The 14,325-nt window shown below is 56.7% G+C and overlaps 2 protein-coding genes and 5 non-coding genes across 7 annotated transcripts; 3 read left to right on the top strand and 4 right to left on the bottom strand.

Annotated features, from left to right (window-relative positions):
• Positions 1-4,768: 4,768 nt before the first annotated feature.
• LOC115342918 (feather keratin 4-like) lies at positions 4,769-6,389 on the bottom strand. Its single transcript, XM_030018158.2, has 2 exons — positions 6,217-6,389; positions 4,769-5,552 (listed from the first exon to the last, which is right to left on the bottom strand). Exons 1-2 carry the CDS (start codon positions 6,248-6,250, stop codon positions 5,236-5,238), a joined length of 351 nt encoding a protein of 116 aa, XP_029874018.1. The 5' UTR covers positions 6,251-6,389; the 3' UTR covers positions 4,769-5,235.
• A 4,320-nt stretch (positions 6,390-10,709) lies between these two features.
• Positions 10,710-10,791, bottom strand: TRNAS-GCU. Its single transcript has one exon. It is a non-coding gene; the product is annotated as a tRNA-Ser (tRNA).
• A 119-nt stretch (positions 10,792-10,910) lies between these two features.
• TRNAM-CAU lies at positions 10,911-10,983 on the top strand. Its single transcript has one exon. It is a non-coding gene; the product is annotated as a tRNA-Met (tRNA).
• Positions 10,984-11,226: 243 nt separating this feature from the next.
• TRNAM-CAU lies at positions 11,227-11,299 on the bottom strand. Its single transcript has one exon. It is a non-coding gene; the product is annotated as a tRNA-Met (tRNA).
• A 203-nt stretch (positions 11,300-11,502) lies between these two features.
• Positions 11,503-11,584, top strand: TRNAS-GCU. The gene has a single exon. It is a non-coding gene; the product is annotated as a tRNA-Ser (tRNA).
• Positions 11,585-12,674: 1,090 nt separating this feature from the next.
• On the top strand, positions 12,675-14,301 carry LOC115343092 (vitelline membrane outer layer protein 1 homolog). The gene is given in 3 exon segments (XM_030018604.2): positions 12,675-12,749; positions 12,835-12,951; positions 13,168-14,301. Coding segments are annotated over 3 exon segments (420 nt in total). The 3' UTR covers positions 13,396-14,301.
• TRNAT-AGU lies at positions 13,970-14,043 on the bottom strand. The gene has a single exon. It is a non-coding gene; the product is annotated as a tRNA-Thr (tRNA).
• Positions 14,302-14,325: the final 24 nt, after the last annotated feature.

Genomic DNA, 14,325 nt, shown 5'->3' with positions numbered 1-14,325 from the left:
CAGGACAGGGCGATTTTTTCTGGACAAAATCCCCAAGGTTAGAGCTGCCTGTAGCTGTGCCAGGGTGGGAAGCCAAGCGGCTGTGGGAGCCCCAGCTGGTGGGGACTTCCCTCCATGCAAGACAGCCACAGGGGGAACAGGGCAAAGAGCTGATTTACAGACAGCCTGCCCGCAACAAGCCTCCAATGCTAATTATGTCACATTGCAGGCTGTGCCAGAGCAAGGGATCCCTCCTTGGGGTACGTCCAAAGCCTGTGAGCTGACCCAGGGGAACCGGGAGGAAGGATCAGCGATAGGCAGCGCAGGCAAGCCTCGCGCCTCTCCCCTGCCCTGCAAATCACAGAGGTGTGGGGCGGACCGGGCAGGGGGAGCACTGCACCCCATGATGTCCAGGTCACATAACTCCCCACAGCTTCCTGGCTCCTTCAGCCCCACACATCCAGTGCTAACAACACCCACCTTACACAGCGATAACCAGATCGCCCTTCTCTTTGGGAAACATGCAGACACCTAATTCTCAGCAAATGTGAATTAGCAGCCCTTCAATATTTAATTGAACAGTTCTTGAGTTTGAAACTCAAATCCCCAAGTATTTCACTCCCAGGACCTTGTAAACCGTTGGGATTTGGGATCCGCTTTCATTGCGCTCATCCCTGTCTCTCCCCAAGGGCTGCCGTCCCCAAGGGGAGAAGCTTAGAGGAGAAGGGGGTGTAGTACAGCTGGGAGTGATGTCTGGCAATAATTTGGGCTCAGGGTGAGGCACGGTGCTGGTGGAGCCAACAGGGCTATGGGCTCGCTGGGGTGCAAGCCCTGTGAGCCCCACTCCCATGGGTAGCACCAGAAGGGCCAGACCAGGATGCCAGCGCCTTTTGATTTGCATGCTTCTTCCCCCGTGACTCACACGTGTGGGTGGCCTGTTATTTTCCTGCTTTATGGGATTTCCAGCCCTGGGGAAGAACCGGAGCCCTTGTTGGAGCCATCGCCTGTCTGGCACCCCAGGCTGGCGCATGGTCTTTGCGTGGCAGGGAGGGCACCCCGGGAAACAGCAGCGAGCCTCTGCCCTGCAGTCAGTCTGTGGGTGCCTGGGGTGGGATGTTGTCTTGGCGGTGTCCTCTCCTCCCTCTTATCCCAGCCATGCAACCACTTTCTCTCCCCTTCCTGAAGTGTAAGAGCAGGTGTTCTCTCTGCTTTGGTGGGAAAATGAGTTGCAAGGCTTTGGTCAGCGAGGAGGAAGATTTTTACTAGCAAACAAGTCCCATCTCACTCTGCCATGCCTGCAAGCTCCCAGCTCAAGGAGCTCTGTCTCTCCACCTGGCTGGCTCCAGGACACGTGTCCCCAGGCACTCTGGCCAGGAGTCCTTGCCCCAGTGAGGACAATGAGGGATGCTGCCCGTTGAGGCCAGTTCGCCCTCCTGGCATTGTCCTCAGCTTGGTGCATGGGTGCTGGGGTAGGATACGCCTTTTGCAACCCAGCAAAGGTACAGGCGGTGTCTCTTCATCCTGTCCCACTGCTGTGAGTCACCAGGATTTTTGTCTTCTCATCTGGATGTGCAGAGAAGCCACAGATAGATGTGCTGGGATTGTGTAGACTCAGCAATCATCCAGCCACCACCAATCCCTCCACCCTATCACCAGCCCCATGCCGCTGGGGGCTTCCATTCCTGATGGCCCCACTCGCTTGCTACTCACACCAGTCTTCCCTTTTCCATGACAACTCTCTATGCTTCTCCAGTTGTTTTAACTCAAACCATGACTTCATCCCTCCTTCCCACCTCTTCCATCTCCAGCGGGGGCAAAGTACCCACCACCGTATGAAATGCTCACTGGCTGCTTCTGTTGGCTTCCCCAAGCAGGCAAATGCAGAGAAACCTGTTGTCCCCATGGTTACATGCACCCCAAAGAGGAGATCGACACCCCCATGGATGTGACCTTGCAATGAGGAGCTACCATCATCACCTTCCCAGGCCCTGTTGAGCTGGAGTACCCCACCATGATTCGTGCACTGTAATTTCTGCTGGTGGTGAAGTTGACTTCACCAAAGCAAAGGACAGAAGAAACAAAATGAAGGGAAACAGGGGTCTCCAGGAAGCAATGACTGCTGTGGGAGGAGGATGCTGAGTGACAGCAGGGAGAAGCTTTCCTCCAAGGACATGACCAGGTAAGGGAAGATGGGAGGTGAGCAGAAGACATGAAACACAACAGATGCAGCATGGCCAAAGGGTTGCTTTTGGGCTGAGCTCGAGGCTTTTCTGAGAAACACTTCTCCTGCTGCTGTTGAAAGCCATAAGTAGGCAATGCTGGGACCAAACCCCAGGACCCAGCTATTTCCGTCCATGTGCATCCTTCCACCCGCTAAGCATTATTTTTCATCTCAGCCCTGTTTCTCACCAGGGCCTTTGGCTGCACTGTCTTTGCAGGAACCTGTATTTTAGGGCCTGATCAGCAGGTCTGTGGGGTCAGGCCCTGGGCAAGCGCTGGCTGGGGGGGTATACATGGTGGAGTGAATTCAGGACGGCTCTTGAGCTGGGAGCCAAGACGGCACAGCTCCCAGCCGGGAGTCACGGTACCCGTGGGAGACAGGGTGCCAGGTCCCTTAGGACAGGGAGCCCTGCAGGGCACCGAGGTCCTCAGTTCCCTGACTCTGTCTGCACTAAGGCATCACAATTTTCAAGTCAAATCAAGGACCTGTGTGCATTTTAGTCTCCTTTGAGACACTGGATCTTCAGAAAAAAAAATCTGTATAACCTCACCAGTGGAGTCATTCAGCAAAAAGCCACATAAAAATGTCATTATTCTTTCCCCCTGCTCCACCCTGAACTGTCCTATGCAGCAGACTGGTGGAAAACAGTTGCATAAGCCCCAGATGACTGCAGATTTCTAATGAAGCTTTTGCTGGAAATCCAATGCTTTTCCTCATTGCAGTGTTCAGGAGAATATTGCATCCAATCTCCACAGACAATTTCTGGAGCTGGGATAAAAATATCTGAGCAGTACTTGGAAGAGGGATGTGAAACCACACCTGTCTTCTCCTGGTGCTCTGACTGCTGAGCAATTGCCACATAAGTTTTCTCCAAATTAGGAGCACCTCTGTGAAGATCTCCTGAGCAATAAAACCAGTTGAGCTTGGTCAAATGCTTTTGAAGACCAACATGCTTTCAAGCTCAGCATAATCCCTCATTATAAACACTCATAAGCTTTATGCAAATTGTCATGCTACCAAAATGCTTAAGGTATGAAAGATTTAAACAGTACCCATGGAGGACTTAGTCGCACTCTTATTCCTCCTTCCATCGGCTGGAAAGGTTCTGCTTGATGATACATGGCATCTTAAAAAGAGGCTTTACTCAATGCCTGGCATCTTTTTCCAGAGACACCTGCACCCCCTCCCTGTAAAACAATTATTGTCCAGTTCTTTTATGTGTTCAGCTAAAATCTTGGGTCCTAGTCTTTGTGAAGATCTCAGCATGGAGCTCACTGTGCCGTGGCTGGGGCCAAGGAGGGGATTATCCTTGTCCTCCTCTAACTGACCAGCTCACAGGCACGGGACTTTGAAGTCTCTCCACTCAGCAGCAGAGCAAAGCTCCCTGCACAGCTCCGGTCCAGCTTTTGCTCTTGCCTCTGTGTCTGGAGCACATGGGAAATTAGAAGTTTTTCTTCATGTCATTATTATTTTTACGTATCTTTCCTGATGGCATTACCACAGGTCTGAGTGTCCATCACGTTTGGTGTCTATCAGAAATGTTAGGATGCCTCTCCCCATGACACCTCTGATCAATCAGTGTTCAGTCACAGGTCTCAGCAAATTTGGGCTCCCAAATGTCTGTGTGTCCAGAGGAAACCTGGGTAACCCTGCACCGTGTTTCACATCGCAGGCACCCCTCCTTCTCTGACAGGGCCAGGGATGCTACTGTGGCATGGGCTGCTGGACAAGGTGCACCCATGTCCAGGGTGGGATGCCATTCCCTGAGCCGTCATACCGAGCTAGCAGGGGGACACGGGTATATTCAGCTCATGTTATTCATAGGGCTCACTCGAGGCAAATGTCACACCTGTACATATGCATGTCTATGCGTGCATGCAGCAGCACAGAACAAAACATCTCTGCTGCTTTGTTAAGAGATACAGCCAGATGCAGACACATCACATCCCTCACTGGCACCTGGGCTATCTATGTTTGAGTCAGTACGTACTTATTTGTATAAGGCCCCTCTTGCCACATGCTGTTGTAAAGAGTAAGAATAAAGAGCCTAATGCTTGAGGTCTTGTTTTGCCCTGGTATATCTTAGGAATTTTTCACTCTTCATCATCACCCGTAAAACATTGGGTGAATTGGGCATCAGATGACCATCCAAAGGAGCATCTCCCAAGAAGCCCGCTTCTGCCTTTTCCCTGACCCCATATCCATCCTCCTTAGCTCACCCAAAAAATTGCTGCAAAATGCAGGGTAAATGCCATTTTAAAATGTCAAACCTTCATGTTCCCACCTCCTCAAGGGAACAGGCAACAAGTCTGCTCCTGTGGGAAGTCCTCCCTAAGCAGGTCCTTGCTATGGGGCAGCAGGAGAGGTTTCCAGGCTGAGAAGGTTGCCTTCAGGCTGGTCACAGCAAACCACACACTTATGTCAGCAGAGTGCAGAGCTGAGGAGCAGAAACTCCTATTTCAGACAAAAAAGAAACCTCCCCCCCAGCAACAAATTGCCTCCAAAGCAGGTTACCCCTCCAGACCAGAGGCACAATGAACACCAAAAGACTCAGGCTATGATGTAGCATGACTTTAATGAGAAGGAGAAGGAAAATAAACCAGTTCAGAGTATGAGAAGTGCATTTCCAGTGCTCGGTAAAGAAATGGATAAACCCCACTCCGGGACAAGCCAATCCCTACAAGGTGTTCCTCTGCCCCACCGCCCCATGACTATCATCTTCTGTCTACAGCCTGCTATAAGCATTTTCGCCCAGCCAGTAGTAAACGCTGTGTAGCACTGCAGGGTGTGAGACCTACATGGAAATATAAAGTAAGGCTTAGCGAGAGAAAGGTATACAGAGGCACGGTCTCAAGTGACAAGCTCGCATGGCTCTCTTCCTCCTGGGGGGGGGCTGCGGGTGCCCCCCACAGCTGGGAAACCCACGGGCATTTCCTTAGTCCTCTTCCCCAGTCTCGGTCCTGTGCTTCATTCGTCCTTCCCGACACGGCCGCTCTGCTGGCATCGGCGGGGGGAGGTGACGGCCGGGGACACCCCTATAGCCCGCTGCCCAGGCACAGAAGTCCCGCCCTCCCCAGCCCCCTGGGACTGCCGGAGGCCACGGGGACCCCACAGCACCGGAGGTAGCTCCCGACTGCCGCCGATGCCGTGGACCCCACTGTCGTGTTTTGCGGGTAGGAGCTGAGGATGGGCCCGGGCAGGGTGACCACGACAGTGGGGGGCTGGATGACGGCGGTGGAGTCCCCGCAGCGACGGAAGCAGGGCTGGCTGCAGCTGGTGGCCAGCGGCTGAGGACTGCAGGAAGAGGGCAGGCACAGGTCGTAGGAGGACATCGCTCGGCGAGGACGTACACCTGAAAGCCAGAGCCGGGGCATAAATGCAAGGCAGAGGCTGGTCCATCCCTGCTGAGCCCTCATTCAGCAGCTCCCATAATAAGAGGTGCAGGAGAACTAGCTAGAGGGTGAGCTTGGATGGTTTAGAAAGCCCGAAGGAAGGCTTTCCAAATGGGCAGGAGCCAGCTTCCCCCTTCCCTCATCCCACAACCCACTTGGGAGAAGCGAGGAATTTGATTTGAGCTGCACGTCTGGGGAAGCTGGAGGCAGCAGATGCTGCAAGCGCTGAGAGCAGACCCACTCCTTGCACACTGCCTGCCTTCAAGCTGACAGCAAGCCTTCAGCAAGGGCAATGCTCACTGAGATGCATCTAGTTGTAGCAAAACCCACTTAAATCAATACAACATGAGTGAGCTGGACTTAATGCAAGCCGAGCTATCCCATCCCAAAACATAAGGGACCTCTGATGCCCTTCCATAAACGGGGACACATCAATCCCTGCAACCTGGGCATGTGCTATTCTTTTTTTTCTTCAGCAAGGAAAACCATGCAGGCTGCACCTGGCTATGTGGTTACGGACCCTGCAAGCCCTGCATCCCACAACCCCCTGAACTCCTCATTCTGGAGCAGAAATAAACCCTTCCCCGACACCCTCCGGAGGTGGGAGGGAGGCAGGTAACAAACCTTGAACTCTTGCGGAGGACCGGGCACAAGGCATCGGTGAAAGCAACAGCTCAGTGGGGAGGAGACGGAGCCTGTCTCAACTTACCCAGACGGAGGCGGTGGCGGCAGCTGGGAGTAGGTTGTGGGGCAGGGCACTGTGCGGGGTTTTATATGGTGCCCCAGCCCCCGGGGGGGGAGCAGGTGCATACCTTCCACCTGAAACTCCCCAACAACCAGCAGTTTTCTCCTGGAAAGCTCCCCCAGCTGATTAAACAGTTCCCTCTTTCATCTGTCATGTTTTGCTTCCATTTAATACTGAGTAAGATTGAAATGATTCGGGCTACAGGCATTAATTACCTTGCTTCCTAAGGCCAAAGTACATTTTAGGTCTTATGCCACCAGGCAGGAGAGTGTTTCAGCAGAATTTAGGGCAGGCACATCCCTGGTGTATCGCTCCCCATCTTCCTCCAAGCACAACCAATTCCGGTCCCCAGTCCACCTGAGGTGAGCTCAGGGATGTAGGCTGAACACAAGAAACATGCATTTGTAGGTAAACCCTGCAACAGCGGTCTCATCGACAGCAGGAAAACCGGGGGGGGCGGCAGGGGTGAGGGTGCTGGGGGACCATGCACAGCTGGGAGAAAAATGCTGGAGGACATTTCTCCTGCCTCAGCTGCCCAGGTAATACAGACGAAGACTTGAGCTAGCCTGGCATAAGCAAAGCGTTACGCTTTTGGATCCACTTAGAGGATTTTGCCTTTTTTTTGTTATTATTCCTCATGTCTGGGGTATGAATTCTGGTTTGAAGGCACATCACATTTTACAAGCAAAGTAATCATGGGCACTGGAGTCCACCCCTGAAGGTGACGCACGCCAAAACTGACTGATTTTGCGCAGTGAGCTGATTTCTGAGGCCAAGAAGTTTTCCATCCCGCTCTTTGGATATGCTAACAGCGGTGAGCCAGAAGTTCACAGCTATGCTTCCTTGTGATGGCGTGACATCATCAAGACATTTTTAATTACAGGCTGTGGCGTGGCACCGGATTGCTCTGCTGAAAGCCTGTTAGCTGCTAAACAGCCAGAGAGTCGCAAAAGTCCCTACCTGCACTTAAAAGTGAATCACCTGCATGTTGGGGAGAGGGAGTTGCTGACATGGTCCCAAGCAGGGGAATGAGCCATCAGGCTCTAGGGGCAAGGAAAGTTTGAAGAAGGCTTTTCATTTCACACCAGCTGAACCCAGATGAAGCCACAAACATCTTCTGCCCCAGAATAAACCATGGCAGTACGAGGGCACACGTACTATGCATGTGTGGAGCCAGGGGTTGTCAGCATTGCTGTTAAAGACATGCCTTATAGGGTTTTGGGGGTCATTTTAGTTCCTAGGGTGACTTGGTCTTGCAGAGCCATGGTTGATAGCAGTGAATAGTCCCTAGTGACTCCTCCCTGCCCAGCCTGCCAGGACAAAAAAGCCTTTCAGAGGCGCTGGGGACAAGCCCAGCTATTTTTAACATCATTCGGGAAGGGGAAAGAGAAAATCAGCTTTTCCGAGGTGCAGTGGAGGACATGTGCTTCAAACAGAAGCAACCTTGCAGCCTGCTGGAGTAAGGCAGGAAGCTGTGCTTTCATCACAACCTCCTAAATGGCAATTTGGTGAGCAGGAAAAGATAAGGCTTTATTTTAAGCTTTACCGTGCTGCTTTTTACACCAGTCTTGAATAACAAAATGATGCCACAGGTGCGCCTTGGACCCACAGCCTAAGAATTAAACCCTTCTTTTGCCAGTCAGGGTTTCTTCCCCTTCACTAATCATCTTCCATCTCCTTTTTTTTTTTTGTGCCTCTGTGCGCTCCTGTGATCCCAGGGAAGACAGCCCTTCCTGGGGGAACTCCCTTCCAGGCTTCCAGACACAGGCTAGGATCTTCTGATTTGCAGCCTCACTGTGTGTTTCAGTCTTGCAACCCAGTTTAAGTACTTGAGATTCTGCTCACATTGGACCATCGTGTCCCAGAATATCATCCACAGATGCAGCAATGCTTGAAATAAATGCACGGGGGCATTTAGAAAGGGTATGTTGCTGAATGTGAGTGGATCTGTGTACTGAAAAAAGTCCTTTGCCTGGAGAAGGGGACAGGGGAAACAAAAGGCACGTGTCAGAAGTTAAAATAATCAGATTTGTGTAATGAATGAGATAAAAACAAAGGAAAACCATAGGGGAAAGACTTCTTCCTGGAAATGCAAGTATTTAGGAGAAAGACAAGGACTGGTTTTTCCAACCCCTATTCATTTCAGGGAATGAGCATTTTCTGCTTGAGACATGACTTTCTCTGGAGGAATGACAAAAATGAGAAAATTTCACCAAACCAAACACGTCAGACCATTTTCTTAACTTCTGCAATGGATCCAGGATGTGTGGCCATCTCAGCCCAGGTTCTTCCTGCAGATAAGCCCAGGACCAATACTCACTATATTTCCCTTCCCAACCCCAGCCCCAGCAGCACTGCAACTCCAATTTCAACCGCTCTGCATTTTGATTTCCAACAACCGAAGGGCTGGATGTCTCTGAGACCAGCTGGAGGGTGAAAGCTTGCCCCTGCCCCAAAAATGTCTGCTGAAAGCCAAATGTGAAGGTACATTTTGGAGCAGCAACAGACCCATTGCATCCCATCTCCAAGGAACGCCTGCATCCAGCGCGCTCGCCCGGGGCTTGCCCCGGGGTCTCAGAGACCTGCTGGCAGCAGGACATGTGGGGACCACTCCCAGGCGGCTGATGGGTGAGCGGGACACCCCGGTGCCAGGAGGCAGCATCCTGACGCAGACAGACCCACCCAGGTGGCTGCCCCTCCACCGCAGCCACGGAGCATCCTTGGCTGCCTGTGTCCTCGCCGGGGTAGACTCAGGGCGCTTCAGGGCCACTGGCTGCAGCCCGGGGAGCGAAGCCCAGCCGGTGCCGCTGGGGAGAACCAGGCTCTGGCTGCCGTGTGCCGCCCCGGGGCCACAGATGATCCAGTTCCATGCCGCCACACGTCCCCTATAATTGCTGGGTCCCCAGGTGGGCTGATGCTCCACAGCGTCACTGAGGCTGGCACGTCCCCCCCAGGAGGCCGCGTCACCGCGCACCAGGGCAGGGGCACGTGTCTGCCGGGGCGGACACGGCCCAGCAGGGTCAAAGGGTGTCCCAAGGGAGTCATCTTGTCTCCCCTCCTGGCTGCCTCTGCCCTGCAACCCCCCAGGTCCCATCCTGCTGCAGCAGCCCCCAGGCCATGCACCACCACCCGAGGAGGAGCCCGCACCCACCGCCCCTGCCCATGTCACCCTCTCCAGCTGCAAGTAGGTGTTTCTCTGGGGCTGGAACCCCCTGCACCAAAACCCATGCCTTTTCCCCAGGAGATCTCCCGTATCCCTCTTGTAGGGCGCCTGGCTGTCCCGGCACAGACATCCCCTTTCCTGGAGCGGCGAAGCTGGCCAAGCACCGCGGCGTCTCATGGCAGCGGGACTGGACGGGGCCGGTGTTTCCCTGCAGCCCAATCACTGTTTCTGGCTCGGGAGAGGGTGACGGAGGGCAGCAGCTCCCAGCTGGTCCCCAGGGGCATCTCCCCAAGGCATGGCAAGGAAACGTGGCCCTAGGGAAGGTCGAAAAGCCGGAGCAGGGCTCGCAGCATGGGCAGCCGAGACCGAGCGTCCTCGCCTTGCCTCGGGCCACAGCGTTGCTTGGCCACAGCCTCATCTGCGGAAAGAAGGGGTGGGAGCGGGGAAGGCACCGGCAAGGCTGGCACAACACGTTTCCCCAGGTGCGTCGAAGCACAGACATGCTCTGAGAAATGCGAGGCTTCCCTCTCTGCGAGACCGCCGGGACTTTGGCAGCTAAACACCTCCCAGCAGGCAGGTTTTTTTACCTCTTTCCTCTTCACCTTGCAGTCGCTCACCCTCTCCTCTCCCCAGGAGCCTCCGCTGCGAGCACTGCTGCAGACAGGGGAGGAGCTGCCAACACACAGCAGCCATGCCATCCTCAGGAAAAGCACCTCTAGGACGTGGGGATGGCTCAGCAAGACACACCTTTGTCCAGGGCTGGCTTTTGGCTCCCATGGGCACGACAGGGCTTGTGTGTGAGGTGCAGAAAAGAATAAATTGGCTGCCAGACGACAGCAGAAGGGAAGAAAGCAGAGCCCAGGCTCAGGGTGTGCCCACATCGCTGCCCGGCCAGCACGGCCAGCCTTTTGCTGCCCTTCCCTGCCCACAGTTTGGTGCTTTGCCTCCTGGAGAAGACGTAGTTGGCTGGCAGGAGGGCTCGGGGAACGGGGGGGCACGGTACCCTGCTCCTGCACGGGAGTGTGGGGCCCGGCACGTTGCACGGAAGAGCAAGGCAGGTCCCCAGCAAGCGGGAGCAGGTTCAGCCAGTGGGAGCAGCGATCCAGAGGCAGACGTGTATTTAAGCTGGCAGAGCAAAACAGAGAGTGGCAGGAGGAAGCCGGCCACGCCAGGGACTGCACCAAAAGGTTCCCCCTGGGTGGGGGCCCGCGACGAGGGTGGGATTCGAACCCACGCGTGCAGAGCACAATGGATTAGCAGTCCATCGCCTTCACCACTCGGCCACCTCGTCCTGCCCCGCGCTGCGCATGGCCCCGCCCCTCCCCGCCGCCACCCGGCCTCCCCTCTGCCCGCGCCGCCGGTATCCGTCGTGGGGCCGCTGAGGGCCCGGCCCGGTGCTAGCTTACCGTGGCCCTCTTAGCGCAGCTGGCAGCGCGTCAGTCTCATAATCTGAAGGTCCTGAGTTCGAGCCTCAGAGAGGGCAGCGCTTTTGCCGCCCCACCTGGCTGGCAGTGGGGGACGGGGCGCCATTTTGCTGCCCCGCGGCCGCCTGAGAGGGTTCTGTGGTGGGCTCCAGCCCCGTCCCACCACCACCCGAGACCCTCCCCTCCATACCCCGCGCCCCAGGGTCCGCAACTCCCCCTCCGCGGCGAGGCGGCCCTGCAAAAAGAATGGCCCGGTGCCGCCGTGACCGTCTGTCCCCCGTCAGGCGGGGCGGCAAAAGCGCTGCCCTCTCTGAGGCTCGAACTCAGGACCTTCAGATTATGAGACTGACGCGCTGCCGGCTGCGCTAAGAGGGCCACGGTAGATCAGGCCCGGGCCGGGCCTCCAGCGAGCGGGCGGGTGGCGGGGCCGGCCCCCAGCGCGGCGGGCAGTCCCCCGGCGGTGCGGCCGGGCCGGGCCGGGCCGGACCCCGGCGGGGCAGCGGCGACCTGCAGTCAGGCCGGCAGCGGGGCCCGTTCGCTGGTTAGCGAGGGGCGGGGCCGTGCGCGGCGCGGGGCAGGACGAGGTGGCCGAGTGGTGAAGGCGATGGACTGCTAATCCATTGTGCTCTGCACGCGTGGGTTCGAATCCCACCCTCGTCGGGACTTTTGCCGCTGCGTGGGGGGGGGGCATGGGAACAGCCCGGGCTGGCGTGGCCTGCAGCCGGGGTTGGCTCAAGCCCCTGCCTGGCACACCCGGACCCTGGGCTCGACTCCCAGCGGTGTCTGAGCCCCGGGGGGGGGGGGGGGGGGGGGGGATGTAGTAGCAAGGGCCTGGGCCACCGTGGCAACTGCATCCTCCCAAGGGGAAGAGGTCAGCAGTCCCCCCGCAGTAGCGTTTGACTTTGGAAAGAGGATGGCAGGAGGAAAACAAAGAGCTCAGGCAGAAGAAATTGAAGAAGCATCTAAAAGGGCAGCCAGGTCCTGGCATGGAGGTGGCTGGAAGTCTCTTATCCAAGACTCATGGAAGAGACCCACTCAGAAATCCTTAAAAGAGCTATTACTGCAGAAAACGGCTCTTAAGAAATAAAACGATAACCCTCCAAAAGACGAGAGCGCAACTGGAAAGCAAACTGGGACAAATGAAGCGTGAAGCCATGATGAAATGGATACCTTGGGGAGAGAGGGCAGAGAAGACGGGAAAGGATTTGCATCAGAGGTGTCGGTGAACGTGCCCGTTCATTTTAACTGCAAAAAAGAAAGAAAGAGCAAAAGGCAGAGTGCAAATCCCATCTTGCACACGGTGGGAGCCTGGAGGGGGAGAGGAAAGTGCCCTGGCCCCACTCCACCCTGAGCCCTGGTTGGCACCGTGATGCCCAGTGGCTCCAGGCAAGCTGCCTGGAGAGGGACACAGGCTTTGCTGTGGGGCTGGGTCATGGCATTGGGTGCCAAACAAAGAGCTGGTGGATCAGCTCCCTGCACCCCACCTGGCAGGGGGATTAGCCCTCTCCTGCAGCTAATCCTGGCCATCTGACAGGCCCGGGCACCCTGGGAAGGTAACTGAGATGCTGCCAGGTCCCTCCTCCCAGCCCTGCTAGGTATAAAGGGCCCGGTGAGCTGGCTGCAGGTAGGGCAGCCATGCTGGGGGGACAGGTCCTGCTGCTGCTCGTGGGGCTCACAGGCGGGGCAGGGGCAGGGGCAGGGGCAGGGGCAGGGGCAGGACCTGGGTGGGAGGGATGCCTCAGTCATTGCCATGTCCAACAGGGGAGACTAGGCCTGGCCGGAGATGTGCCCCAAGGGCTCCTACACCAGTGGCGTCAGTTTCAAGGTGCAGCCTCTGCGCTGGTGCCCACAGCCGGTTGGGGGACCCTGCTCCCATGGGGACTTAACCCCCCACCTCTATTCCCTCACAGGTAGAGCCACCCCAGGGTGTGATGGAGGACGACACGGCACTCAATGGGATTTGGCTGCACTGCTCCTGTGGTGGGGACCCCAGTGGCGGCTACACAGCTGAGTCCCAGTGTGGCAAGGTGAGCTCCCGGCGGTCCTTGTCCCCTCCCTGTGGCTGGAGAACCTCCTCCACAGCTGCCCCCAGCTCTGAAGGGCTTGCACTCTCTCCTCCTCCTGCACCTCCTGGCCTCGGCACTGACCATCTTCTCTCTTCCCCATCTAGTTGGGGCCACTGGTCGGAGGCCCGCTGGTGCACCCACTGAGGGCACCTGGTGGGCTTCGTGCTGCGAGTCCAGCCACCCCAGCGCGGGCTCCTGAGCGATGAAGTGGCCACCACCAGCGCCCACTTTGCCTACTCTGATGGGCACGTACTGGAGGGGCCGGGGTCTGCCTGGGGCCAGTGGGGCGGCTGGAGCCCCCAGTGCCCCAGGGCAGCATGTGGCATCCAGACACAGCAGGATCCTGCACGGGGCCTGAAGGGGGATGACATGGCCCTGAATGATCTGCGTCTCTTCTGCCCTTAACGAACACTGGCAACCCCCTGCAGAGCACCCAATGCCATGACCCAGCCCCACAGCAAAGCCTGTGCCCCGGGGTCCACTTTCCTAGGACCCCACATCCACTGGCAGATGCCTTAGCCCTGGTACCCTCAGGGGGCACCTTCCCCTCATTCCCATGGGCTCCATCATTGCATATGTGCTGCTGCCAGCCCCCCAACACTTACCCTGGTTCTGAGAGATGCTCCCAAGTCCTTTCTGCCCCCACCCAGACTTCCAGATATTCCCCAGAATCTCCAGGACTGTCCCTGTCCTACCCTGAAATAAGCTTCTGGTAAAAGCATGCTCCGTCGTTGGGAGAGGGCAAACCAGGGCAGCGGGGCGGAGAAGCAGGGAGCTGCGGCTGGCCCTGCCAGGGCACGAGGATGCAACCCCCACCTAAGGCGGTAACCAAGAAGTTGCAGCTGGACCCTCCTCAAAGGGCAAAAGGATGGAAGGCTGCAGGCACTGGAGGAAATCCTCTAGTGTGTCCCCTGCTCCGGGCACAGATCCCCAGCTGTGCCCCCAGCTTGGGGCAGGGAGGAAAAAGAGCCCCAGGGCCAGGCACCACTGGGAGTCGAACCCAGGATCTCCTGTTTACTAGACAGGCGCTTTAACCAGCTGAGCCATGGCACCTGCCTGCCCCACTGCCATGGGGTGCCCCACAGCCATGGGATGTGCCACAGCCACTGCCTCTGTCCCCATCCTGCTGCCACCCAGACACCAGGGTCACCTGTAAGACCAATGGGCCTGGGCACAGGGTTGGGAATCCAGGGACGAGGGACAGTCCTGTGTGTCACGCTAAGCTCAAAGCTGCCAGCAACTGCGGGGTGTTTCTGGGAGATAAAAGTCAACGGCCGGGTTGCAAATGAGCTCTGCACCAGCCAGGTGGGAGTGGGGCGGTGGGTGCCCAAAAGG

Source organism: Aquila chrysaetos, chromosome 6 (genome assembly GCF_900496995.4).
Source record: "Aquila chrysaetos chrysaetos chromosome 6, bAquChr1.4, whole genome shotgun sequence".
NCBI lineage: Eukaryota > Metazoa > Chordata > Aves > Accipitriformes > Accipitridae > Aquila > Aquila chrysaetos.
This window is presented reverse-complemented; position numbering and strand designations above follow the sequence as displayed.

What these genes read in the sequence shown, in the direction of transcription:
- LOC115342918 (XM_030018158.2), bottom strand. Translation starts at nt 6,250, where the DNA reads ATGCCTTGTGCCCGGTCCTCCGCAAGAGTTCAAG. An exon ending in GTCCTCCGCAAGAGTTCAAG is followed by an intron (nt 5,553 to 6,216) that starts GTTTGTTACCTG and finishes TCTGGCTTTCAG; the next exon opens with GTGTACGTCCTCGCCGAGCG.